Source organism: Rhinolophus ferrumequinum, chromosome 8 (genome assembly GCF_004115265.2).
Source record: "Rhinolophus ferrumequinum isolate MPI-CBG mRhiFer1 chromosome 8, mRhiFer1_v1.p, whole genome shotgun sequence".
Classification (NCBI taxonomy): Eukaryota; Metazoa; Chordata; class Mammalia; order Chiroptera; family Rhinolophidae; genus Rhinolophus; species Rhinolophus ferrumequinum.
Genome location: NC_046291.1, coordinates 9,857,222 through 9,882,730, shown reverse-complemented (window position 1 = coordinate 9,882,730; position 25,509 = coordinate 9,857,222). Strand labels below are relative to the sequence as shown.

The following is a 25,509-nucleotide window of genomic DNA, read 5'->3' as shown; positions in this document are numbered from 1 at the left end:
TATATTCCTAACAGTGATGTATGAGAATTTCAGTTGCTCCATATCCCTGCCAGCATTTTGTATTGTCACTCTTTTTAATAAAGTCCTAGCTTTTTAAAACCTCCCTTTTTAAATTTTTATTTACTCCCAGGAAGTAATGAAGACATTCCATTTTCAAGGCCAGCAGATCTTGACCTCATTCAGTCAACTTCCTTTAAACCTCTGGCACTAAAAACACCACCTCGTGTACTTACACTAAGTGAAAGACCACTAGATTTTCTGGATTTAGAAAGACCTCTTCCAACCCCTCAAAATGAAGACGTAAGTAAAGTTTTAACATCAGTTGAATTTGAAATAATATAGACAAAAGCAAAAGTTAAAGAGGAGTTAAGAGGCTATAAATCATATCATTAGCGATGTGTAATGAAAGCTTTGCATGGACCATTGATTGCTATAAATTCTGGTTTATAGATACCACGAATAAGGTATTGTGCTATTGTTTTCTTTTTTAATTAAAATATGTTGCAGGAAAAAGAAACTTCTGTGGAAATCGTGAACTAGGTGACAGACTTTAAGCAATACAGTAAAGTTGGGAAGTTTAGCACAGGAGAAAATTAATGCATCACTTTGTTATAAAAGCAGTCTGGTAAACAGGGCAAAGAAAGCTCTTTTTCTCTTGACACTGTCTATTCTTATTCTCCCTGCTTGCTGAAAAGTTTCTGCTGAGTTTGGTTACTGTATCGTGTAACATTCATAGCCCTGTTGAACTAAATATGGCAGTATGGACTAATAAGGTGTTTGTAGCAAAGTTCAGATCTCACCTTTGCCATTGACTCGGCCAATCTTGTAAAGCTGCTTTTCTGTGCTGGTCTGTAGTTTCACCTTTTTCATTATAGCTTCTGGAATTCTGTGTTATCATGAGGCTAGTATGAAAAAATGTGAAACATGTTTTTATTGGTAATGAAACTTTCTGTGTCTTTGATTTTTCATATAGTCTTTTCCAAAGAAGGTAAAGGACCCATGTAACATTGGGGAGTACAGTTTCCTAGTACTAGGTATGGCCTTTTCTTAAGTTGGAAGTTTCTGCTGAGGTAACAGAGAAAATATATTCATAGATGCTGATTTGGACATGCAGCTTTTTTATAAGACACTACACGGCAAGACATAGTTCCTGTATAGTGGTATGAGTGAGGGAAAGACACAATATACACAGAAGATAACGTGCAGTTCTTTAGTAGTAAGGAATAGTGAAAGTTACAAAGATGTTACACAAGACAAAAGATATCACAGCGTGCTCCCAGTTAGAGGCCCAGCTCCCCAAAGTTTCCACTGTGAATTATAGCTGTGAATAGTATGGTCCTGGAGTAAAGGATTCTGCCAGCAGGGAAACCTTCCCTTTGATATTCTTCTGGTTTTGTTTTCTTGTGATGTTTCCATACCTACTGTTTTATATACTTATGCATCTTTGGTGGGAAGAGCTGATTGAAAACAAGCCAAATACTTTCCTGAGTGATTATTCTAAGACTGAGGAATAAAAGTTTACCAGAATTACCTTCAGTAGACCTAGATTTTAAGTCCATGTGGGGTTTACTCCTGCAGTAATTCTGATATTTACTCAAATGTGACAGATGCCCAAAGTATATAACCCTGGGGTGAAAAACTTAGGCTGAGAATTAGACCTAATTTTGAAGACCTACTTTGCTACTTACTAACCACATAACTTTGGGTAAATTATTTAACAATTCCAAGGCTCATCTATAAAATAAAGATAAAAATAATGCCAAGTGCTTAAGATTATTGTGAGAATTAAATGTAATAATGCATGTGTTTAGCACGTATTCCAATTCCCATTAAAAACACAATATGTATAAATATTGTTGTTATGAAAGTTAAAATCCTGTGTCAGGAGCCAAATCCTGAGATGAAAGAGAGGAGTTTCTGAGGTTAGTACCAGCTGCCTATTGAAAGCAACAATGATGGTGATTAAAGGCTGTAGAAGGGCCAGGCCGCCCTCAGGAGGCAGTCAACCAATGAGCAGAGGAGAAAGAGAGAGGAACCAGAATTCTAGTAGCTTTTAGAAAATGGATTGAAATACCATATTTCCCCGAAAAATAAGCCTTAGCTTATTTTTTCAGAATGATTTTTCAGAATGCTCGTAATATAAGCCCTACCCCAAAAATAAGCCCCAGTTAAGATCGTTAGCCAGATGGATGCATTTAGCACATCCGTTGCAACACACGAGTGTGTTGAATTATAAAATAATAATAATATATAATTAAATATAAATAAATAATATTGACATTACTACTTAAGATAAATGATAATATAAATTATAATTAAGTGTTTGTAAATACTCAAGCGGGCACCTTTGGACAAGAGGTAAACACCTATGTAAACAGATGAACTCGAGATTTATTGCCAAATGACCAATCAGAGTACAGACACAATGGACAAATAACGTGTGCACTTGCTAATGAACGGACATGGTTGTGTCTAATATGAATCTTCATAATTCAATACATCACGTGTTGTAACAGACATACTTAATGCACTCATGTGAAACAAAGAAACGTTTTCTGAATTTTGTCGCCTGCAATTTTTCATGGCTTTTGTGTGGACCATCATTCTTAACTGTCATCATTTTTGTTGCCACTCCTGTCTCGTAAGTCTTCAATTAACACCTGATTTAATAGTAGATTTAAAGGGAATAACATTTTGACCCCCAGACAAGAGGAGTGCAAAAAGACAGAGCTATTCCGTCGAGTACAAGAAAGGAATTGTGGAGGACTCCTGGGGCAAGAACCTTACAGCTTTCTGCAAAGAGAAGACGTTGGATCTCTGAATGGTCCGAAAATGGCGAGCAGAGTACGATAACCTCAGTCAACAGGTGGACGAGAGAAATGCTAAGAAGCGCACGTGTGGATCAGGTCGGCAACCATTACTTCCTGAGCTGGAAGACATCACCTGTGAATGGATTGCTGACAGGAGAGCAAAGGCTTTGGTTGTGCACAAGGCTGATATTCAAGCATTTGCCCTTGCAATGGCACCACAGTTAGAAATATAACCAGAAGAATTCAAAGCATCACAACACTGGCTGGATGGCTTCCTTCAGCGATATGAACTGTCTCTAAGATTGAGAACACTATTCAAGCTGGAAGATACTGAAGTTATTAAACGTGCACTTGCCTTCAAGTCCTTTGTTGATGGCATCGACTTTAATAAATGCCAACTCTCCAACATGATTGCTATGGATGAAACTGCAGTGTTTATGGGCCAAGGATCTCAAACGACAATTGATCAGAGGGGTGCCTTGTCAATCTACACTCCCTCCGCTGGTTACGAAAGTGAATGTGTTACCTGTATTTTGGCAATTCATGTGGATGGAAAGAAAGCCCCACCTCTAATCATCATTAAGGGCAAGAAACATAAGGTTGAACGTGTTTCAGGCATTTATGTTCTTGAAACCAGAAAAGCCTGGTGCACACAAGCAGTTATAAGGAAATAGGTCAATTTAATGCTGCTGCTTTGCGAGGTGGCCAAAGAGGTCTGCTAGTCTGGGATTCATTCAGCCAGCACTCACCGCGCTAAAGACATGAAGAACTTCCTTGCACAGAGAAGAACAGATCAAATAACGATTCCCACAGGAATGACTGCCTATCTCCAGACTCTTGATATTGCAATAAACAAGCCATTCGAGGACCATTTGCGCATGGAAATCAATGACTGCATTGAAAATAGAATGCAGAGAAATCAGCGTGGCAACTTTGTGAAGACTAGCCTGCAAGAGGTCGTGACTTGGGTGAAGAATTCTTGGGATAAAATCCCTGACAGCTGTGTTGCCAGTGCATTACGAGCAGCCTCCATGGACAAGAAGTGCTCATTTAAGGAGAGCTCTGTTGCTGGACATGAGAGATTGGGGCCAATGGGTCTACAGGAAATGGAGTCACAAGAAATTCAAGCCGGAATTCGGGGTTTGGAGTTATGACGATGTTCCAGAAGATGACATGACTGTATTTGAATAAACGTAGATTTTTGTACATGAATGAATATAGATTGTTGTACATGAAAAAATAAGACATCCCCTGAGAATACGCCCTAATGCATCTTTTGGAGCAAAAATTAATATAAGACCCAGTCTTATTTTCGGGGAAATACGGTAGAAGGGCAGTAGGCCTTGAGTGCTGATAACATTGATAATTCATTCAGATGTTACTCAAAATCTAACAAGTGAGATTCCTGAATCATTTACTCTGTAGTAGGCATTTTACAGCATATTCGGTGTTTCTCATCCTCAGCACTACTGACATTTGGGGCTGGATAAGTCTTTGTTGTGGTGAGGGTTACCGTTTTGCCCTGTAGAATGGTGAGCTGCATTCTTGATTGCTGTCTACTAGACGCCAGTAGCATCCTTCAAAGTCATGAAGATCAAACAGGTTTTAAAAACCAAAAAGTGGAAACAGTCCAAATATCCATCATCTGATGAACAGATAAGCAAAATATGGTGTAACCATATAGTAAAATGTTATTCAGCCCTAATAAGGAATGAAGTCCTGATACATGCTGTAACGTGGCTGAACCTGAAAACATTATGCCAAGTCAAAGAAGCCAGACAGTAAAGGCCATTTATTGTATGATTCCACTTACATGAAATGTCCAGAATAGGCAAATCCAGAGGTAGAAAACAGATTAATGGTCACCAGGGGCTTAGGGCAGAGGGGATTAACCATAATGGTTAGGGAGCCATGAGACAGTGGCCGCACTGTTTATTTTGCTCATGGAGTCTGTGTGTTCGGAATACAGCAGGCATAATGGGGAAAACTAGTTTCTGTTCTCCAATATGTGGGCCTAAGCTAGGAAGTCTCAGAGACTAGGGATGATTGACAGCCTGCGGCTGCAGTCATCTGAAGGCTCACTCACTCACATGTAGTTGGACTAGCTGTTGTCTGGGACCTCAGCTGGGGTTGGCTGGTGAACTCAGGTACGGCCTTTCTGTGTGGCTGCTTGGGCTTCTTCACATCATGGGACCATTTTTCCAAACATGAGTAGTCTGGAGAAAAAAGGCAGAAACGTCGTTTATGACCAAGCCTCAGAAGTCACATTTCATCATCTCTACAGCAGTCACCAGCCCACCTAGTTTCAAGGGAGGGAAACAGATCCCATCCCTAATGGAAAGAGGTCAATGATACATTTGTAAAAAGAATACGTGGGATGGGGGTTTGTGGTTATTTCTGGAATGCCAAAACCTTTAAGCTAGTAAGTCTAGTTTTCTAGTCTAGTTTTCAGCTAGCCCAACAAATCTGAATTTGTTTAACCCCAGAAGCCAGGAACATTTATTTGTGAGACAGATAACACCTACATCCCATTTCCTATAATATATGTGCCTCTAAAAACTGTTGGAAATTGTTCTTAAATAATATTTTATATAAATTATAGCAAATATAAATATTAATAATTGTACCAAGTAAGACTGATACTTAAAAAGAAACCAGATATAAACTTTTTTATATAGTAAGCATTCCTAAATTTATCTGCACATAGTATGTTTTTTGTTTTGTTTTTAACATATCTATCTATAACATACATCCCTAGCAGCAATTCTTTGTAAATTTTGTGAGTAGCCTTGGATTAAGGTTCTTTAATGCAAAACAGCTACTAGGCTACTAAGAACATTTTCTATTCCTTCCCTTTTTTGTGCCTAGCAGGTCCGTGCAGTTGGCAGGCTAAAAAGAGAGCGCTCTATGAGTGAAAATGCTGTTCGCCAAAACGGACAGCTGGTCAGAGCTGACTCCATGTGAGTAGAACCGCTAAGCATTGTATTTCCTTCATAAGTTCTCTCCATATATTGTCTGTCCCATCTTTTTCCAAATAACTTCCTTTCTTTTTTCACTCCCAAATATTTAAAAAAAAAGAAGAGGGAAAAGTGTGTGTATGTTTTATGCCTAAGAATCTGAGGGGAAAAAATAATTTACTTCTAATAGTGTTTGAAATCTGTTCTGCATTTACCATCAATTTTACATTTTTGCCATACTATTTATAGCCTTAAAATCTGACCATTTTGCTGTGAGAATTTTTCTTCTGTGTATATGACAGTCTTCTATAAGTATGATTTGCTTATTTAGGGAATCTTTCTTAAGAAAAATGGATAACTAAGTGCTCAATTCTGTGCGTCCTTCAGAACTGTTTGTTTATCTAACATGCAGGTTAAATAAAAGGAAAAGACTTTATTTAAGGAAATTTTTAAGTTACTCAATTTGTCTTAAGATTGTGAACTAGCCCTTTCCAGCTCTGCTTTTCATGAACCATGTGTAGCATAAGCAAGTGGAATTTTTTTACTTTCCAGGATTCTTTTGTTTTGCTCTCTGCCTACTGAGTCATTGGATTGTTAGATCCCTTTCATTTTTCAAAAATACAAGTATATTGTTTAAAGGACTGTTTATTTAAACCTTTCTTTCTCATTTGGTTATATTATCATGCCCTGATCTGAAAGCTACCCCACTATAAGATCTTTTAGATCGGCAAGTGCTTTTTGTTGTTTTATTAAAACTAATGCATTTTTACATATAAAATAACCTTTTAAAACCTGCTCAGAATTTTTAAGTCTCAAAGTCATTGGAGAATCTGGTTTTTTGGGGTTTTTTTTGTTTTTTTGTTTTGTTTTTTTGGGGGGGATTTTTTTTTAAATAGATGATTTAGATAGTTTATGTAAAATAATATTCTTTCTCATTAAATTTTTGGTCAGTTTTCATGAACTCATTTATCATGAACCACATTTGATGCCACGCATTTTGTTAGCTTCTCTGGGAACTGTGCAAGAACTAGATGATACATCTCTCTCTCTTCATAGAGCTTGCAAATCTAGATAAAAGCAAATCATTTAAATTTATATACAAAATAACTAGAGCATAATATAATTACACCATTTGTACTAAACCATATTAAGTTCTAGTTTGGACCTGACTGAAGAGTGTAAGGATGCAGAAGGGGCTTTGAGGGGCTTAGGGTCTCTCTTCTCTTGTGTGAGGTGCAAAGGAGAATTGTAACTGATTTCTGGGGGAATCTTGAAATGCCCCCTAAAGTAGTTATAGTTATTATAAAGGGTTATATAGGAAGATGGTAAGTTAAAATTACTGTATATCTCCTTCAGGGAAGAGTTAGCTGAAGTCTTCAACCATTATAAAATTTTTTTTATGGTAACTGCATATTTTCCTGAATGTGCCGGGTTGGCAGTGATGTCAGCCAGCCCATGAAATCATTTTCCAGAATATTTCCAACTATATTATGTAAATGGTAAAAAAGCTCCATAGTTTATGACTCAGGTAGCTTCTTGATATTTAGTATCCGCTCAGAATGATTAAACATAACCTAAGGGCTTTAGTTTTTTCTATTTGTAATTTTTTTTTTTAAGGCAGCAAAGGTTTCTAATAAACTTTTTTAGTATATAAAGATATAGGGCTTATTTAGGTCTTTTATTACTTTGAAATTTTACATTACTAAATTAAAAGCAGGTCTATTTTAGTATAGCATCACTTTTGGTTTTTTTCTCACAATATATATATTATTGATAGCTGAATTCTATTTAAAAAGAAAGGAAACAGCTTTATTATGTATAAAAACCAGCCTAGTGTGTGATTTAGAATACGTGATTAGTTCATACATATTTTTGCAGTTACCAATAACATAAGATTTTCATAACAGAAAAGATTAACAGAGTTCACCAATATTTGATTCCTTTTTTTTCTTTAAGTTGCTTTAATGGCATTTTCTAGATGTTGAATAAAACTGAGTCTCATATTTTAACTTTTGGTAGTAAAAAATAACATGAATATATAACTATATTTTCATAATGAAATGCTTACATTACTTAACCATATTTTTTGTTATGGTAGTTATGTATGTTACCATGGCATGGTAAGACATTTAACCATCTTTTTGTAAATAATATAACCTTGCCACTTCTTCTACCATTATTAATTTTGCAATTTATAATTGAATTCATCTTTAAGAATCTACATTTAATTAACTTTAGGAATTTTATATAATGAGCATATTGTGTATTCAATGTTGGTAATATGGTAAGGAAGAAACTATTAATATAGTACAGCTATCTTTTACCTCTGCTAATTATTAAACTCTTTACCTACGTTAGTCTTTGTAATGTGAAACTAATTATGTGTCATTGTGCATGAACCTTTGCCTGCCTTTACTTTTATTCCTGGGCTTTAAGAATAGAAGTACATATGGGTATTAGAGCAAGAACGCTGGCCTTTGTTTTCTTAATTACTTTCAAGAGACAGTAGGATTGATTATGGTCAACTATAGATACAAAAATGAATTCTGACCAGTAGAATCATATCTAGCTTTTCTTTGTGTTATAAAAGCTGCATATGTAAAAGAAGCATAATTATTATTTAAGGTGGCACAGATCAGATTCTGCCCCAAGAAATAAAATTTCAAGGTTCCAGGCACCGATTTCTGCACCGGAGTACACGTAAGATTTTATCTGCTCTGCTTTTCACAAGTAGGAGTTGTTTTAATTTTGCAGGCTTATGTTATACTAATGTTTCATCAGGTAATTGCTATGTAATAGCCTAATTCTTTTAACTGTTTGGCTTTTTGGTACCTCTGTTTCAGGATTTCTCAAACTGTCATCATACACTTTGTTAAGAAAAAAATAACTAGACCAACTAACGGAATTTTATGTATGATTTTGGGTATAATGATGAAAGTAAAATGGAATGATTTACACATAAGGACCAAGCATCCTTTTCCATTTTTTGTTTTGTTTTGTTTTGTTTTGCATTGGTTAGCATATTCTCTACAGATTCAACTTTAACCAGGTTCAGTGATCCCATCCCAAACTTTTTTTTGAATTTTAGTACAATATCTTTTCTTGTTTTATTTTGACCCAGGAGAATGTAGTGTAAGTGTGGTTTTTCATTGAAGTTTTTTTTTATTATTATTATTTCATAGATTAAAACTATGCTTGGAAGAATGTTCATTAAACTGATGGGAGGACTTTGGTGTTCAAAGAAGAATTCAAGAGCTAATGTAGTTCTTAAGCAACAAAAGCCATTCTGACAACCGATGACTTCTCTTATTCTGGTTCTCTTAGCATGCTTCTAGGAACTAGTAAATTACCTTAGTGGCAACAAATTGAAGTTTTCTCTCTGTTTAAAATTTCGAGAGAAATGATGCAAAATTTATGTTTCGGTGAAAATTCTTCCTCCCCTTTTTCTCTATTTTCACCTTTTCTGTTTTTTTGGAAGAGGCTGGAGCCTCGCTAAAGATGTTATTCTCACAGTTTGAGAAACATTATTCCTGTGAAAACCCATGGGGAAAGAGGTACTGGACTTTGTACTTACCTTTTGATAATGACATAGTCGTGCCAAGTAAGTCTTCAGTTAAATTTGAGTTTTGACATCATTGGCTCATGTTATTTACTTAACACTCATGTCATAAGATTTCATGGAAGCATGAGATATTACTAATGAAATAACATGGTAAACATCAGTGCCTTCTTCAAAATTTCCTAATCTTTTATAAAAGAAAAAGACAAAGTTGAGATTTTGCTGTTTTATAACATTACTAGGATCAATTTATCATCCAAGTGCATTTTTTAAAATTACTAATATTATAATATTTGTTTAAATGATCTCAGCACCTTTGCACTATGTTTACTTTTTTATTTTTCAAGTAGTTCACTTGTCAAAACAAAAAACAAAGTTACTCTATCTTGGTTGGGTGGGTGAGTGAACTGAGATCAAACTCAACTCTAAAAGCACTCACTGTTTCCCTTCCCAGTTGATGCCGGTGGTGGGCGTTCCAGCCAGCATCAGACTGATTTCTAAAATGGATGGGGCTTATTCTTTTTGTTCTTAAATCTGTTTATTTGTAACAAGATTTGCAAGACTGCTTAAAACTTTAAAAAAATTGTTAAAGTATTTATTGCTTCCAGTTAGGGTAATTTTGGTCATTTTATGATTTAATCATTTAGTTTATCTATAGATGGAAACAAATGTTAACAATCAAGGCCGTTTAATCTATACACATACTGCCCAAAGTGGTCAGCAGTTTAAAAACTACTTCCTATTCTGTTTTTGCCATTTATGAAGGATGGCCGTATAAATTAATGAAAAGTTAAATTTCTTCCTAATCTTTGAAAGTTTAATTTTTTTTGAGAAACCTCAGAAATCCAAATATGGTTTTGTGTTGGTCTTTGATGAAACAAATATATTTGCTAGTATCGATAAAGACTTAATTTTACCTTTTATATTTCTATGTAAATATTTTTAAATTAATATTGAGGATCATGTAAGTTTTTTTTCCAAATTATTACCATATTTCAATATCATATGATCATAGAATCTTAGAATTGGAAGAGATCTCATAGACTCAACTTTCTGTGCACTTTGGCTTAAGAATTCTTTGCAGTTAATCTGAAATTAGTTTATGCTTGACTATTTTATAAATACACCTGATTTCCTGTATATGGACAGGAAATACTTCTACTTTTAGAACTTAAACGATTCCTATTGCTTTTTCTGACAAAATGGTTTCTCTCAAAGGAAGTAACTCTTCTTTCCTTTTAATTTTTAATGGGCAAAAATCTGTCAAACTTTTTTCATGGATTTGGCTTTAGTTTATTGACATTATTACAAAATTGTTTTAAATATGAATTATTGTAGATTTTAATATATTGATATGTGGCTAATTTACTTATTAGTATGCAATGATATGCAGGAATGTTCAATTTAAGCACCAAAATACGAAGACAAAAACTTTAGTTATATCAATAGATAGTGTACTGGTTCATCTTTTAAAACTTGCTTAAATAAGTTTAGCAGGTACGTTAGCAGTTCTGTCAAGAAGAGTGTGGGATATATTGTTGTTTATGTTGACACAGAACTGGCTGTTTTTATTCCTGCCTCTTCTGACACTTCTCTAACATGAATTCAGTGTGATTTCTTGCAAAGAGCAAAAGCTTCAGGTTCTTCCCACACCACCGAAAGGGAATTCTGAGTCCAAGACCAGTACCCAGACTTCATGTACACATATACTGGGTGTTTTACTCTGCTTGGATGCCGTGGGGGTTTGGCCAAATCTGATGGGTCAGTTGATAAATTGGCTTATGTACATTCCAGAAGATTCTTGGTCTCTGTATAGATATTTAGGGTGACTGTCCATTAGCCTCCCTCTGAAAATGTGTTTATCTTGATACACCATTAGCCCTAATTCCTATGGTGACTCAGACCTGACAGATTAATTTCTCAGTATGCCAAGATTTGGCTTAGATCTTTTTCTTATAAGTCATCTTTGGAAAACACGATTTTCATTTTCATTGTACTTCTCACTTTGGCTGATGAAGACATTCAGTTATTCACAAAATTGTGGAGATTTTGATTTTAATTTTCTGGGACTCTGGGAATGATGTTAGATGACAGCTGTCCTTTCAAAAATTATCCCATTCATTTTGTGGTTTCCAAACAAATGCATGCTAAGTTACAAAAGGTTACACATCAAAATAAAAGATTTTCTCTTTTCAATTGTTCACTGTCTGCTCCACTTTCATTCTTTTGGACGTAATACACAAGGATGAAATTTAGTCTAAGATGTTTTGCCCTGACTTGAGAAAAAATGTTGAGCTGGCATCCGCGGGTCTAGTCCTTTTGTAACAAAACCTCTTATTGTAACAAACCAGATGCCAAGTCCATGTATCTGTTAAATACCTCAAACAGATGATCATGCTGACACCAAGCTGAAGAGTTCAAGTTAGGACTGTAAAATTGCTCCGTTCAAATGTGTTCAACTTTAGGACTGAGGCCCAGAAATGGCAGGTTAACGTCCATCTGGATAATTTAAGAAATATGCTTGCCTTCCTTCACTGTATTCACAGAATTGGGAGTAGTTTTGTGTCTTAGTCGTTTCACTAGAGATCATATGCTTTAATATAATTCAGAAATCAAAATACTTTTGTCACAGCTTTCTGAAACTTTAACTCATCTTTAAATTTGCTCATCATAAACTTAGCTCGCTTCATTGTCTTTGTAAAGTATTTGAAATGGCATTTTCATGGAATCACTTTGGATTCGTGTGTTTAAACTTTGACGCCCATATATGAGAGTTTTCTCTTACTCTTCTGACCATCCATAAGTTGCAGTGCAGTGTTGTTTGTGAGAGGTTTGGTTTACTGAATTGGCACATACATACCAAATAAAGAATGCTGCTTCTCCAAAACTAGGGGTTGAACTCACTTATTGCTGTAGTTCTCTTCCCTCTCCGAAGTTGTTTTTTCATATTCTGTTTGTTCAATTTGATATTTAAGGCTACATAGTTACAGATACTGCATTGTAGCTGGTCTTTTAAAACAATATATTCATTTATTTGGTTTGACTGTTTCCTTAGGGGAAGATGAAGGGGGTGGGAAAGGGGGGCAAAAATTAAGGTAATTCTTAAAATGTAAGTGGGGAAACTGCTCGGCTGAAATTTTATAAAAATCTGACTTGAGTGTTTTTTTCTTCATTTGCTGTGCTTGTGTAAACAGTGTGACACCATCGCCACAACAGGTTCGGGTCTGTCCTCCCCATATGTTACCTGAAGATGGAGCTAATCTTTCCTCTGCTCGTGGCATTTTGTCGCTTATCCAGTCTTCTACTCGTAGGGCTTACCAGCAGATCTTGGATGTGCTAGATGAAAATCGCAGGTGACTGGCCATCAGAGACTTGCCAGCTTTATTGCATATTTTTCGGCTCCTTTTAGTGGACTGTGGTGTCTCCCTTTTGTGTTTGCACCTTCGTCTCTTTCTAAGATGCAATGATTTAAAACAGTTTGCTTTGCTTTCTTTTAATTTGAAATTATTGTCCAAAATTCACATTTCACAAGATTCTGTTAGCTTGTCTTCAGTCAGGGAGAATATTCAGTTAAGCATAGTCAGAGAGAATATTCAGTATAATGATTTTTTTCAAAGGCGTTGTTGACCTGTTCTAAGTACTTGATTCCATTTGGGGATATGCTGAGGTACACTGTTGGATTGAGTGTGAGATGTTGAACTGAAACGTACTAATTTTCTTTAGTAAGTCTTTTGATTTCATCATTTATGATAGTAAAGTGGTTGGATTAATGAAGCAGATTTGAGAAGTGGTGTCAGTATAGCTGCCAGGACATTTTTTTTCATTCCTCTTAACTAGGGATTTCTAGGCCTGTATTGAAAATCCCAGGTGCTATTATCTTTTTGATAATACTGATCTGATGTTTTTCAATAGTGATAACTTATCTCACTTTTGAGCATCAAGTAAAATCATTAGTAGCATACTTAGACTTGTTCGTATAAATAAATATTTTGCCATTATTTCAAATACTTTTTGTCCTTGCTTCATTACTACATAGTGTTTTTAAAAAGATCAAAGTTGGCAAGCTTTTTGGCATAGTATGGGAAAAGTACAGTTTCGTTTCAACTGGGAACATTTTATCTAGTAACTCTGAGTCAGTCTTTGAGTTTCGTAATCATTTTTGTTAGACTATTAATTTTTGCATTTCGGAGAATACCCATGAATTCAGCTGGCTCTTCCAATAAACCTTATTTCTTACTTTAGGAACTGATGTGTCTCATGGCTTGCTCTGAATAAACTTTCTTGTGGAGTGCTTTTTCGCCTCACACGGCCCAGGTGTTTTCACTACACTTCATGAGCACTTGTCCATTCTGCTCGATTGGTGTTTCAAGCCTTCCCAGGGTTAGCTAGTGGTTCACAACTGGGCCCAAGGACTTACAGCTGCATGAGAACAAGGCTCCACGGGAAAGTGCACAGCAGGGACATTTTACAAATGCATGTCTCTCTCTCTCCCCCACTTCCTAAGGGTGTTGAGTCCCTTTTATGCTCTTTGAAGCTTCAAGGACTGTGTTAGAGTCTTTGGAGCCTATAAGAAGCAGCATGGTTCAGAAGAAACAGCATGGATTCAGGGGGTCGGTCCGATTCGGTCTTGATCCACCCCACTGAATAGCATAGTGGCCGAGGACAAGTTGCTTAGCTTCTCTGGGCCTCATTTTCCTCGTCTACTTAAAGGAGGGGCAGCTAGTATAATATTACCGAGTTTTCTGGATTCTTGTGAGGAATCTTCCCCTAGCACCACCAGCTTTATTTATGATACAGGGATAATTGCCTCAAATTCTTTATATAGTCTGGTGGGAGATCCTTCAAAAGATACTGAATATAAAGAACCTGGCACTTAAGAACTAATATTTCCAAAGGCCTGTTTGCTCCTCCTTCCTTAAAATAGATTCATTCTTCATCAGGTATCCTCTTTAACTTTTTAATTACAGTAGGTCCTTAGAAGAGACCGGATTATTAATCAAATTACATCATAGCAAATGCTATTACAGTGAAAATATTTGAATGAGAAAGATATTTATAAATTCTCTATAAATTAAATGATAGCTAGATGACGAAGCCCCTGTACATTAAAATTATTTGTCTCACCCCCCCAATGCATACATACAGTTCAGTGCAGCAATATGGAACTTGCAAAAATATTTGGATTTTTTTTCTCTATAATGGAAAAACATTTTGCCTAGAGTTCAAAAGTACAAAATCACAAGTCTTACTAATGTAAAATTAACTTTGTATTTTTTTTATTATGAAAAACTGTTTTGAGCCCTAAGTGAAGCTTTATTTATTTTTTAATTGTAATGAATTAATAACCGTAAAATCCCTTTTCTGGGAAGGAATTATCTTTTCTTATTCATTTAAGTGAGCGTTTTTTAAAAATCATAAAATAGTTGTATTAATAATTCTTTGTTCCTAGATATACACCATTAGTTGTCGACCCCAGAGCCTAGAGGGTTAAATTCTCATTAGACTTACTGGAAGCTTTCATTATTGAAAGTGTTTTGATTTTTTATCATTGTACTTAAATTTCTTACAATCTAAATGTTGAACCAGATTTAATCAGAATTGTAAGTGCCAAGTCAGTGTTTACTTCTATGAGAACTGTCTAGCATGACTTTTTGGATATAAGAACTAGGAATGTGAAATTTGGATAATGGTCTACTTGCATGATTATAAAATAATACTGCTTACAAAGTTTTAAGTGCTTTTATGTTTCTTGCTCTGTACATCATTTTTTCTTTTCTATTTTATTACTCTTGGCTGTTTCGCTAATGCAATATCTTATCTTTGGTCTTATGCCATCTCATTAAGTATAATTAAATTAAGCTAGAACTATTTAACAGGGAGGGAGGAAGAAGACTTTCTGCTTGCTTTGTTATCATAAAATAATACAGATTCACAGTTGCTTGACATAAGAACTGTTTTCACTTTACACTTTAGGGGACACTGTTGAAAAGTTTGTGTATTATATTTTCATTTTCTCATCTTATGAGAACTTATATGATCTAAAACCAAGCTCAACATGAAGACAAAGTTAAATCATAGGTACACATTAGAAAAGTTTATTTACATAGATCAGTGCTGTGCATTTGGAAAACTGATGTATCAAAACTTTACCAAAACACCTGGGACAAGCACCAGGTGTGCTCTTTGGATTTAAAATGCTGTAATGATTTAGCCCTTGGCTGGTGAGGAAATGCCCAGGTCTTGTGATATCCGGTAGAGCTCCATACTTCATTCTCCAATGCAAAATATTAACATCTTTAAAAAGAGACTTACTTCATATGTAAAAACATTTAAATATTTACAGATTAGTCATGTTTAGCGTACTTAAGTTTTATTTTTAGAAGGGGCTTGATTATACAGGGTTTCTTTAGTAGATTCTACTAGCTTTGAGTGAATAAAATAAGAAACCAACATGTAAATAATTTTACATTTTTTGCAAGTATCTGTATAAATAGTTTACTTGGAAAACCTAGAAATGCACAGTTGCAGTTGAAACAGTGTTTGTTATTTATAATTTGTCCTTTTTTAAAAAATGTGTATAATTACTGGCCCCCCAATTAAATTGTTTATTTGCTGTAGCAGATTCCATTTTTTTAAACAAAGAAAAACACATTCTGTGAAGTCAGACTTTAGTACACAAGCTAAGGCTGGAACTTGTAGAGCCTTGGATCTCATTCCCTATTGCCACTTTAATTATAAAACATATTGTTGGACGTATCAAACTTAGAAAGATTTTTTTAATGTTTTAAATTATACTTGTGGTAGAAAGTGGTACTTGAATGAAGCTTCTGATTTTGCCAAATGCCTGTCTAATTTGCTTTTATATTATATGTGTCAATTACCAGTGTAAGAAGACAAAATGAAATACGTTGTGAAAGGTAACTGTACTCTTTTCTGGCTCTGCATTATAAAAGGGAAATCTCTGTGGTGCAGTGTATTGACTGTGGCAGATCAGTCTGAGCATATTAGTATGACGGGTTTTTTTTAAACTTTATGTAGCACACAGCATGGGCTTTATTTAGGTAAACATTCTCATGTTAGTGTTTTATAAGATTATAGTTAACTAGTAACAGTTTTCCTAATGCCACAAAATAAGTATATTAGTAGGATGGGATGAGTTGACAGCCTGTTTCAAGCGTATGTGATTTCTCACTGTTCTTCAGCCGACAAAATAGGATTCTAACAGGTCTCCCCAAAAAGTCTCTGAATCGCTTATCCTCTAGGCTCCAGAAATTTATTTAAGCACCAACAGGAAGCATACAAGCCAAACATGAAAATTTTCTTAAATAAATTGAATTGGCATAAAATAGTGATTTGTATTATAGCCAAGATTCTACAGCTGTGCCAACCGACCAAAAGAAAAACAAACAACAACAACAAAAAAACTGCATTTGGTATTAAATGTTTACTATAATTAAGAATTGCCTTGATATTTAAATTCAGGCAAAACCTGACCAATACTTAGAGAATGAGACATTCAAAGTAGAGTATAACAGTCTTTAAGGTCCTTAGATGGGTCCTAATATCCCAACCTCGTTTCTCTGTTTAGTAAATATTGCTGATTGCTTTTGGGGAGTGTTGACCAGTGACCTTGTGGAGCTGTTGTTTTCTGATTTAAAAAAGTAAGATGTGTTGGGAAAAGGTTACTGCTCACCTAGGTAAGGAACAAATCGTTCTCTAGAAACAGCATGTACTGAGACTAAGTGAAAATCCCCACGAAGTTTCCCAGCGCACATTAGTCTCATCTCCCACAGCCCTGTACGTCACTCCTGGTTGTCTCTCAAATCGCACTCAACACTGGCCAGCACTCTACAGTGTGTCCCTCAGCACGTCCCCTTACACCTCCGCTCCAGAACTGAGGCGTGCAGGTTGGCTCAGGAAAGCTCAGGGTTTGAGGGAGACACAGCTACATGAAGATATCAGGCACAATAAAAATTAATGAGAGGGGAGGAAGCAGCTGTGGGAAACGGGAGTCACGTGAACTTGTTCATTTTCAAGATAGAGCTGTTGATGGCAGATGAGCAATCATGACCACGCAGGCGCCACTAAACAGTTCCCGACATGCTTCTAACGCTGGTGGTGACCTTTCTCCAGCTAGAAAAGAGAAATGATACTCTTCCAATAGAGTTGTCCTCTGTCTTGAATTTCATAAGTTAAAATTTAACCTCCCCCCAAAGTTATTTTCTGTGTTGGTGCTATTTTGTTGCATAGATTCCCTTTGTTGTTTAACCCATTGAAAATGTTCAATTTATGAAAATCATAAAATGGAGGACATGTGAGATAAAGATATTGGAAGTATTTGAAATGTATTGAAACGTACACTATAATCCCATTTGACATTTATCTGTCTTGTTTTTGCTTTCATTTTATTACCTCTCTGTTTCCTGGTTCTGTCTTGTGCCTTCTGCAAAACCCTGCCTTAGACCTGTGTTGCGTGGTGGGTCTGCTGCCGCCACCTCGAACCCTCATCACGACAACGTCAGGTAACTCTGCGACTTTGTAATTACCAGGGTAAATAGGTGACTGGATATGTGTTTTGCAGGCTGTCGTGCATGGAGTAGCCATGCCTTTGTATCACAGTGTGAACTACAGCTCTCCTCTGTGAGTGCATCCTGCTTTTCTCTGGGAACAGTGCGGAGTCAGTCACCACATTGGGCCACCAGAGTAAGAGGGAAAATGCTGATAAAGTCTCATGTGGCTGAGTATTTAAGCACAATTTTAATAGCTTAGAGATCATGCCAAAGCAGAAAAAATAATCTTAAATCTTGTTTTATATGCATCAGTTTAATTGTTGCCTGAGGTTCTGTCCAGCATTTCCTTTTTAGTTGTTAATTGTCTATAATGTCACTTTCAGTGTGTAGATAAGCTGTCTGTAGGCATCATCTTAAATTTGGGCAAATCAGCATTGACAGTTTGGGGAAATAAACGTTTATAAAGGGAGTTTAATTTTAAGAATTTTTGTCAACTGTTGATTTAAGCTTTTCTCTTATTTTGGCCCCTTTCTCACTTTCATTTCTGCTTAACTGGAGTAATTTTTTCTTCTGTCATGCACAAGGACAGATAGAATGGCACATACAAATACTTAAGGTTCTCAAGTACCCACATCCCCATTTTCCATCTTCAAGGGGGGAAAAAAACTTGGTTGGTATGCACAGATAACATTACTGTAATTTTTTTCAGAGCCAATTTTGTTTTATTTTAAGCAGAAATATGTTATCTGTAGCAGTTGATTTAAAAATGGCGGCATTATTTCCGTGATGAGGATGCTGACACATTTATTTTTAGGCAAGAAAAGAAGGAAGCACCAGTTTCTCATTAATAGTGAATTCAGATTAGAGGAATTGAAGTGTGCCCTTAGTGGCCCCTGCCTCTGCTGGCTTATTTCTTTTTACAATGTTAACTCAATCCATAGTAGGTTTTCCCTTATATATTTCTAGGAAGTTTGTGATTCTTTTATCTCTCTGTGAAAGTATTTTCATTCAGTGATCTGACTTAGCATTTCTTACAGTTTTTACTTCTTATAAATACAGGTTTTAGTTTAAAACACATGGTAATGTTTTTGTCTGTTTTAAGTTGAATTATGTAGGTAAATTGTTTTTGCTATATCCTTAGATTTCTTTGCAAATGAAGATTTTCTTTAGATATATTGAAAACCTTAGTTATTTCAGGATTTAAATTGAGTAAACCTTTCGGTTATACTTGATTTTCTATGTTCAGTCCAGGTCCTTTTACCTTTGGAGCAATTGCTTGTATAGTTTATTTATTTTTTTTTTCCCAATTACCCATCTCATTTGTGACCTCATGGAAATAGAAAAGTTTTTATTTTGAGGATAAAGTATAGAGAAGAGGAATCTTCAAGCCTTAATTTTTTTCTATTAATCGTTTAATAATTCTGTCTTAATGTTCAAAAGAATAATTAATTTAGATGTTTGTAAACCCATAGTTCCAGCATCTGCTAACTTAGTAGCTTTCTTCTCTAACTGATGCAATTTCTCTCAATGTTCTAGGATGTTGAACTGTTCCCACAAAGAAAGAGTAGTTAATAAAAGAGCAAGTTAATTTAGCCATCAAAGGCACATTTAGAGATTGTTCTAGATTATCTAGAGTCAGTACACACCATCTACCATTGAAACTATAAACTGTGTACTTATTTATCACCAGTGTTCAGAATGATGACACTGAATCATTAAAGTATTTCTGGATTATTTTCATAGGTATTTGAAACAAAAGGATTTTCTGAATAGACTTGTCTTTAACATGTTTGGATGAAAAATATAATTCTCTTCATACCCCTTTGTGTGGTAATGTGCCTTTTATAATGGAGACTTGCTTGAAATGTTAGAATATATGATCTATATGCCAACTCTGTAGATTACATAGGAATAGCTTTTAAATTCAATTTCTTGATATTCTGCTCATTCAGAAAAGTTAATATGCCATTTTACTGAAATAACCATACAGGATAAAAGAGTAAAGATGGAAATAATGTGAAGTGCAATGTATGGTATGTAAATTGTATCTCAATAAAGCTGTTAATTAAAATATATTTTAAAAGTGAAAATCCAAGCAAGAGGAAGAATAGCGTTTGTGTGTATTTGTTTCTCAGAAGCTTATTGTCATTCATTTAAAAATCACTGCCCTTTTAGAAGTAACTGAATTTGAACATTCAAAAAGTACTTTTTAATATGCTTTCTCTGGAGTTTGTCTTAGTAGCTTTCCAGTATTATTTTATACATAGCCTCTTAATTATTTGTTATCGAGCCAATTCTGGATCTGAATGTAGTGGCAAGATGTATTCAGGAGATTTTATAATTGCTGTTATGGGAGATGCAGTATAGAGTAAATAATTGAAAATAAGAAGTAAAGAGTAGAAATGGCAAGAAATGACCATAAAAAATGGTCAGTCTTGTTTTTTTAGCTAGAGTTAGTGTTCCCTGCCCGTGAGTCTCAGCAGGGACTTCTATGGAACCACACATGAACACAGGTTTGTGTAAGAATTCTGTGTTGTTGTCCTAGAGGGGCAGCTCTCACATCTTTTTAGTCAGGGATCCTTTTTCACGATGGCAGTCCCTCTGAGTTGAAAAGTGTCTCCTTATCTGTATCTTAAGTTAGGGTTTCTTCTCATTCTCAGAGTTTCAGGACGCTCTCCCAATATTGATGTAGTTGTTCCTTAAGCTTTTTCCTTTTCATTCCTTTATTCAGATTGTTTCATTTATTCATTCCTTTATTCAATATTTTAGTGATTCATACTGTTTTATAAATCTTTTGAGCAATTCTTTGAGCATCATACAACACGTTGCATGACTTGCCAGGTATCCTTAGTTCCAGTCTAATGTTAAGTTGTATTTTTATTCCGTATACGCTAGGTATGGCGTTGCAAATGCAGACACGACAATTGAAGGGACTGCAGATGACATGACCGCTGTGGATGCAGCTTCACTAAGACGACAGGTAATTAATGAACCAAGTAAGAAGTAATCCTAAGTGCGAGCCATGTGGTGTTTCAGGTGATAGTTTCTAACATCTTACCATGTTCTCTCCTGTGGAGCTCATGAATTGAAATATTTTATCTATCAAACTATGTATTAAACCATAATTAATTTTCCCATTTTGATTAAAGATGTATTAAACCACCGTTTACATGTTTTGATCAGCATAAAACAGTACTACCAGAATGCATGGATGTAATTCTGGCCAATGACAAAGAATCTTGACATTTTAGCGAACCAGTAAAGCCATAGAGTCCTTGCTTGGCTTTTTGAATTGTGGGACAGTCGCTTTGGGAACCTGTGTTACTGTGTTTGAGAACTCCATTTTGGACACTGTTCTCGGTTTGCATCGGGTCTTTATAAACCTGTTTCTCCTGTTCTGTACTAAGTTCTACTTAGAACTACAGTTGCATATGTATGATTTTAACAGGTACTCACAGTCTCTAGAATCACACAGACACACACACGTGGGAAAGGCATATTTAGTGTTCTCATTGTGTCTATGTCAATAGATGTGGAGGGGAAATGAATGAAAATAAAGTATTTCTAAGAAAAGATCAAGAAACTAAATAGTCCAGCCTTAGAATAAATCAGAATATTATTTTAAAGATTTAATATAATAAAGGGATAATGTGAAGCAAATACTACGTTTTCATTTTCAGTCCCATTTATCGAAACAAATGAAGCTATATCATAATTTCTTACATATTTTCACATATTTTATTTATACTTTGCCTACTGAAGAAAAGGGTTTCCTTGGTATTTACCATTGAACTCACAATTATAGCAACAACCTTGTTTTTTCTGAAAGTATAATTTTACTTTCAGTGTTTTAACAACATTCATTTAATCCTTAACTTAGGAGGAGTGAACTAGTAGAGGACAAAGATACAGTAATTAGAAACAAGTCCCACGGTGCTGTGAAACCCTAACAGGAGTAGAAAGCCAGTCGGGAAACTGAGTTTCTTAGGTAAAGAACAAAAACCAAATCACGAGAAGGTTGTACAGAATTCATATTTGTGACCCTGGCAGCAGTGGAAGCTACTACTTCTGCAGCTTTCTTTGCTTCCAGTTTGGGAACTCAGCAGACTGGAGTCCGTTTAGTCAAGTGATGTAGATAGCTCATGGGTCACCTAACTACAAGATGCAAAATGTTGTCCACTGTCAGGGGGATATTAAAAAGCTGCTTTGGTTGCTACTTCTCAGATATGCCCAGATAGAACTATTTTAGTGACTCAAAGCAATGCCAGTTTTTTCATTGACAATAAAATTGGATCGGTGGTATAAGAACATGGTATACCATGGGATCAAATAAACCGTTCTCATTTTGAATAGAGGGAAAAGGTCATCTTGAAGCACTTCTATTTTTTACTGAATTGGCCCTAACAGAAAAATAGTTGCCCAATACTGATCAAAACTGACGTGCTTTTTCAGATTGTTAAAATGGTTATCCCTGCACTGCTGTGTCTGTTCTGTCAGTAGACTTTCTCCCCATTTGTTCTCAGGCCTTGAAGGGCTAATTCTGGCATTATGGAATTTTTCCTCCTTTAGCTTCTCTAATCTAATGATAATAATCCCTTGTACTTCCATAATGCTTTACAGGGCTCACAGTGTTTTCGCGTAGACTTTGCAGGTTGGAGTCCCTGGAAACCAGATTCTGGGATGAAGAGTGCCTGGAGCAAGTTTACTGGGGAGTGTTCTCGAGGTTAGCGTCTGTGGGGGAAGGAAAGGAAGCAGGATTGACAAAAGGGAAATGTGAGCTGCAGTGTAGCCAGAACAGAGGCTGTGTGCAGCCGACCCCGTGAAGAGCTCTGAGGCTGGGATGAGCCCTCAGAGCCGGAGCACAGTTGCCCGGAAGGGAGCCTGAGCTTGGGCAGGGCAGTCGCTCAGCAGGGCCATTCGCAGCATGGGACCAGCAGCCAACGACTGTGCTGTCATCAGCGACACTGGCAGCTGGGGAACCTGCCTTTCAGCCCTGAAGGTCTGCCGGGCTGGTGACAGGGCCCACTGCAGTGGATGAATATATGGGCTCCTCTCAGTAAATCAGGGAGGTGCAAAGGGAGGAAATGAAAGCAGGTTAAAGGTGACAACCTCTGAAGGGGCATAGAAAGGAGCAGGCGGCCCTCATGCTTTCTGCTGTGCTGAGCTTGCCTCTGTGTGTGCTCAGTCTTTTCTGCCAGAAGGGCAGCATGCAACAGCTTCCTTACCTCTCTGTCTAATCAAGGAAGGAAAACACATCCTTTCCTACTCAGAAATCTGGAGAGTGGAGAAGAGCAAGTGAATTTAAGCTGTCATGGAGTAACATTTTTTTCTCTATATAGTTTTGTTTATTTTGCTCCAAAGGAAACTTTCCATGTTTATAATTCCTCTGATAAATTATACTACTTTATAAGACTGATTACTCCATGCATTAAAGCTTCTATTTTGTTTTTGTTGTTCTTCACTTAGATAATCAAACTAAACAGACGCCTACAACTTCTAGAAGAAGAGAACAAAGAACGTGCTAAAAGAGAAATGGTCATGTATTCAATTACTGTAGCATTTTGGCTGCTTAATAGCTGGCTCTGGTTTCGACGCTAGAGGTAACCTCAGCTCAAAAATACCGTCTCAGCAGCTGGAAATGTGAAAAATTGACAGACTGCTCTGTTTCTGTGTTTGCAATGTATGCCATTTTATAGTCCATGCCCTGAAAATGTGTTTCTTCCAGAATGGAAGGGGGAAAGGCTTACATTTGCAGAAGTAAAGATACATTCTGTCGCACTTAGCTGTATTCACTTTTAACCAGTTCTGCAGTAACACCTACCTAAGCTTCTCCCTTTGCATGTTTTGTAAATAGGCTCTAGTTTGCTTTTTTTTAAGGAATTAATTTTTTGCTTCATCAGTCTGCACAACTAATTCTCTGAATGGGAAAGGGGTAGAGAATGCGGCTAGAAAAGGGTCTGTGTAAGAAAGATAATCCTTTCTTTTGTCCTGTTTCTCAAATACTATTAAACAGTTTTGTTCACGGTTATGTTTGCATCCAGATTTCAACAGTAATACTTCTGAAGCCCTGGTCTGCTGTCAGATTTAATAAAATCAAGCCACCTCGATGTTTCATGATCACCTTTATTGAAATAATTCCTAACATTTTCAGCAGTTTCCCTAGTATGCGTGTAAAATGTGCATTCTTATTTTTATTTTAGTTTTGCAGATGGTTTTCTATAAAGTACATTTTTACTCAGTTCATGTGTGAATGATTTAAAAAAAAACTACAGAATAAGGTACAATTATGGTGTATTTAATAAACTGTCAACCAAAGCAATATTTGTTTATTGAAAGATTTTGTTTCATCAAATTGTGTTGTGAGCTATATTCCACATATTACCTGATATGAACCTGAGTCTGTCTCAGGAGCAAGTAATGCAGTTAATGACATGGCAGGTAGTGAGGACCTCCTGTGCTTCTTTTCACGTCTTCATCCTGATAGTGAATAGTAGGCACTGGTTGCATTACAAGTGGTTTTCTAGTTTGTAATACCTACAGTGTGGTGCAGATGAAAATACCTTGAGTTGTGTATGCTTTTTCCATTGTAATATATAGCTAATATACTAAATCTCGTGAGAATTGAATGTACCAGTAAAACAAGTCCTGGAGGCAATTTTCTCCCCGTTTTTTACCTAACACTGGAGGCTTGACCTGTCTCCCTTAATGGCTGTGCTGGGGGCAGGGAGTACAGTTCCACATCTTGGGCAGGTGCAGGTGCTAGCTGTAACAGGAGACTCCTGGTAAAGCCGGGACCCCAAAAGACTGCTCCCTCAGTGAAAGGGTAAATGAGAAGTCGGCTAACCATCGAAGGGACACGACTAAGTCAAGCTCGGTTATGCTGCCCCTCCCCCCCACCCCACCCCAAGAAGGTGTTTGTCACTGAAGAAAGTAGTTTTGGAGTTGAGAGGAACAAATTCACTCCTGATTGCGATAGTCAGGACATACTTCTTAGATATTTGAGCCGAACCTTGAAAAATATATGGGATTTCAACAAACGGAGAATGCAGAATAGATTCCAGGTGCAGGGAACAGTGGGAGAAAAGGGTACAGTCGGGCCAGTAACGGGTCAGTCTGACAACCTCAGTCGTATCGTACAGCTAAGTATAGCAAGTATGTTGTACTACATTCAGAACTGTATTTAAAGGTTTGCTTTTGTTTTCTCCTTCTAGAAATATTTGTTGGAGCATTGCAAGTTATTTACAGTTTGAGAGATAATTTTATGCAAGTAGTAGTATATTTTCAGAAGCACTTTCCTTCCTTTCCTGCATGGATGTCTGTTTTGTGGCTTCTTAGTTGTGTTTGACATTGAAATTGAACTGCTTTTCTGGGCCTCTGTTTTGGAAAGGTTTAATTCACCATAACTGTTCTTTTACTTACAATGTTAGTGTTGTAAATGTTCTTTTATTTAGCATGTAATGAGCAGAGACGCGTGTGCCCAGCACTTACCTAAGTACTAAGGTTATAGCAGACTGGCCACAAATGCTGCTGTACGGAATTGACAGGTTAATGGAGGAAGAGGAGGCTAATGTTTATTAAAGAATTAGAGGATGGTGAAAACAATTTTATTGAGGAAGAGCAATTCGAGATATATGCTGAAAGATAGGGAGAGAAGAGACTGTTTCGCATGGTGG

General features: G+C 36.2%; 1 protein-coding gene across 19 annotated transcripts in view; it reads left to right on the top strand.

The window, feature by feature from the left end:
• MFF (mitochondrial fission factor) overlaps positions 1-24,155 on the top strand; it is a 30,860-nt gene extending 6,705 nt beyond the window's left edge. For 4 of the 19 annotated variants that reach the window (XM_033113128.1, XM_033113119.1, XM_033113126.1 and 1 more), the window contains 8 exons: positions 131-300; positions 5,679-5,770; positions 8,393-8,467; positions 12,521-12,679; positions 16,211-16,243; positions 17,789-17,848; positions 20,732-20,816; positions 23,303-24,155. In XM_033113128.1, the coding sequence (XP_032969019.1) occupies positions 131-300; positions 5,679-5,770; positions 8,393-8,467; positions 12,521-12,679; positions 16,211-16,243; positions 17,789-17,848; positions 20,732-20,816; positions 23,303-23,434 (806 nt within the window). In that variant the 3' untranslated portion in view covers positions 23,435-24,155. Of the gene's footprint in view, positions 1-130; positions 301-5,678; positions 5,771-8,392; positions 8,468-12,520; positions 12,680-16,210; positions 16,244-17,788; positions 17,849-20,731; positions 20,817-22,456; positions 23,228-23,302 lie in introns of those variants that run through there. The other 15 variants (XM_033113130.1, XM_033113129.1, XM_033113135.1 and 12 more) reach the window with 12 other exon arrangements.
• The last annotated feature ends 1,354 nt before the right edge of the window (positions 24,156-25,509 follow it).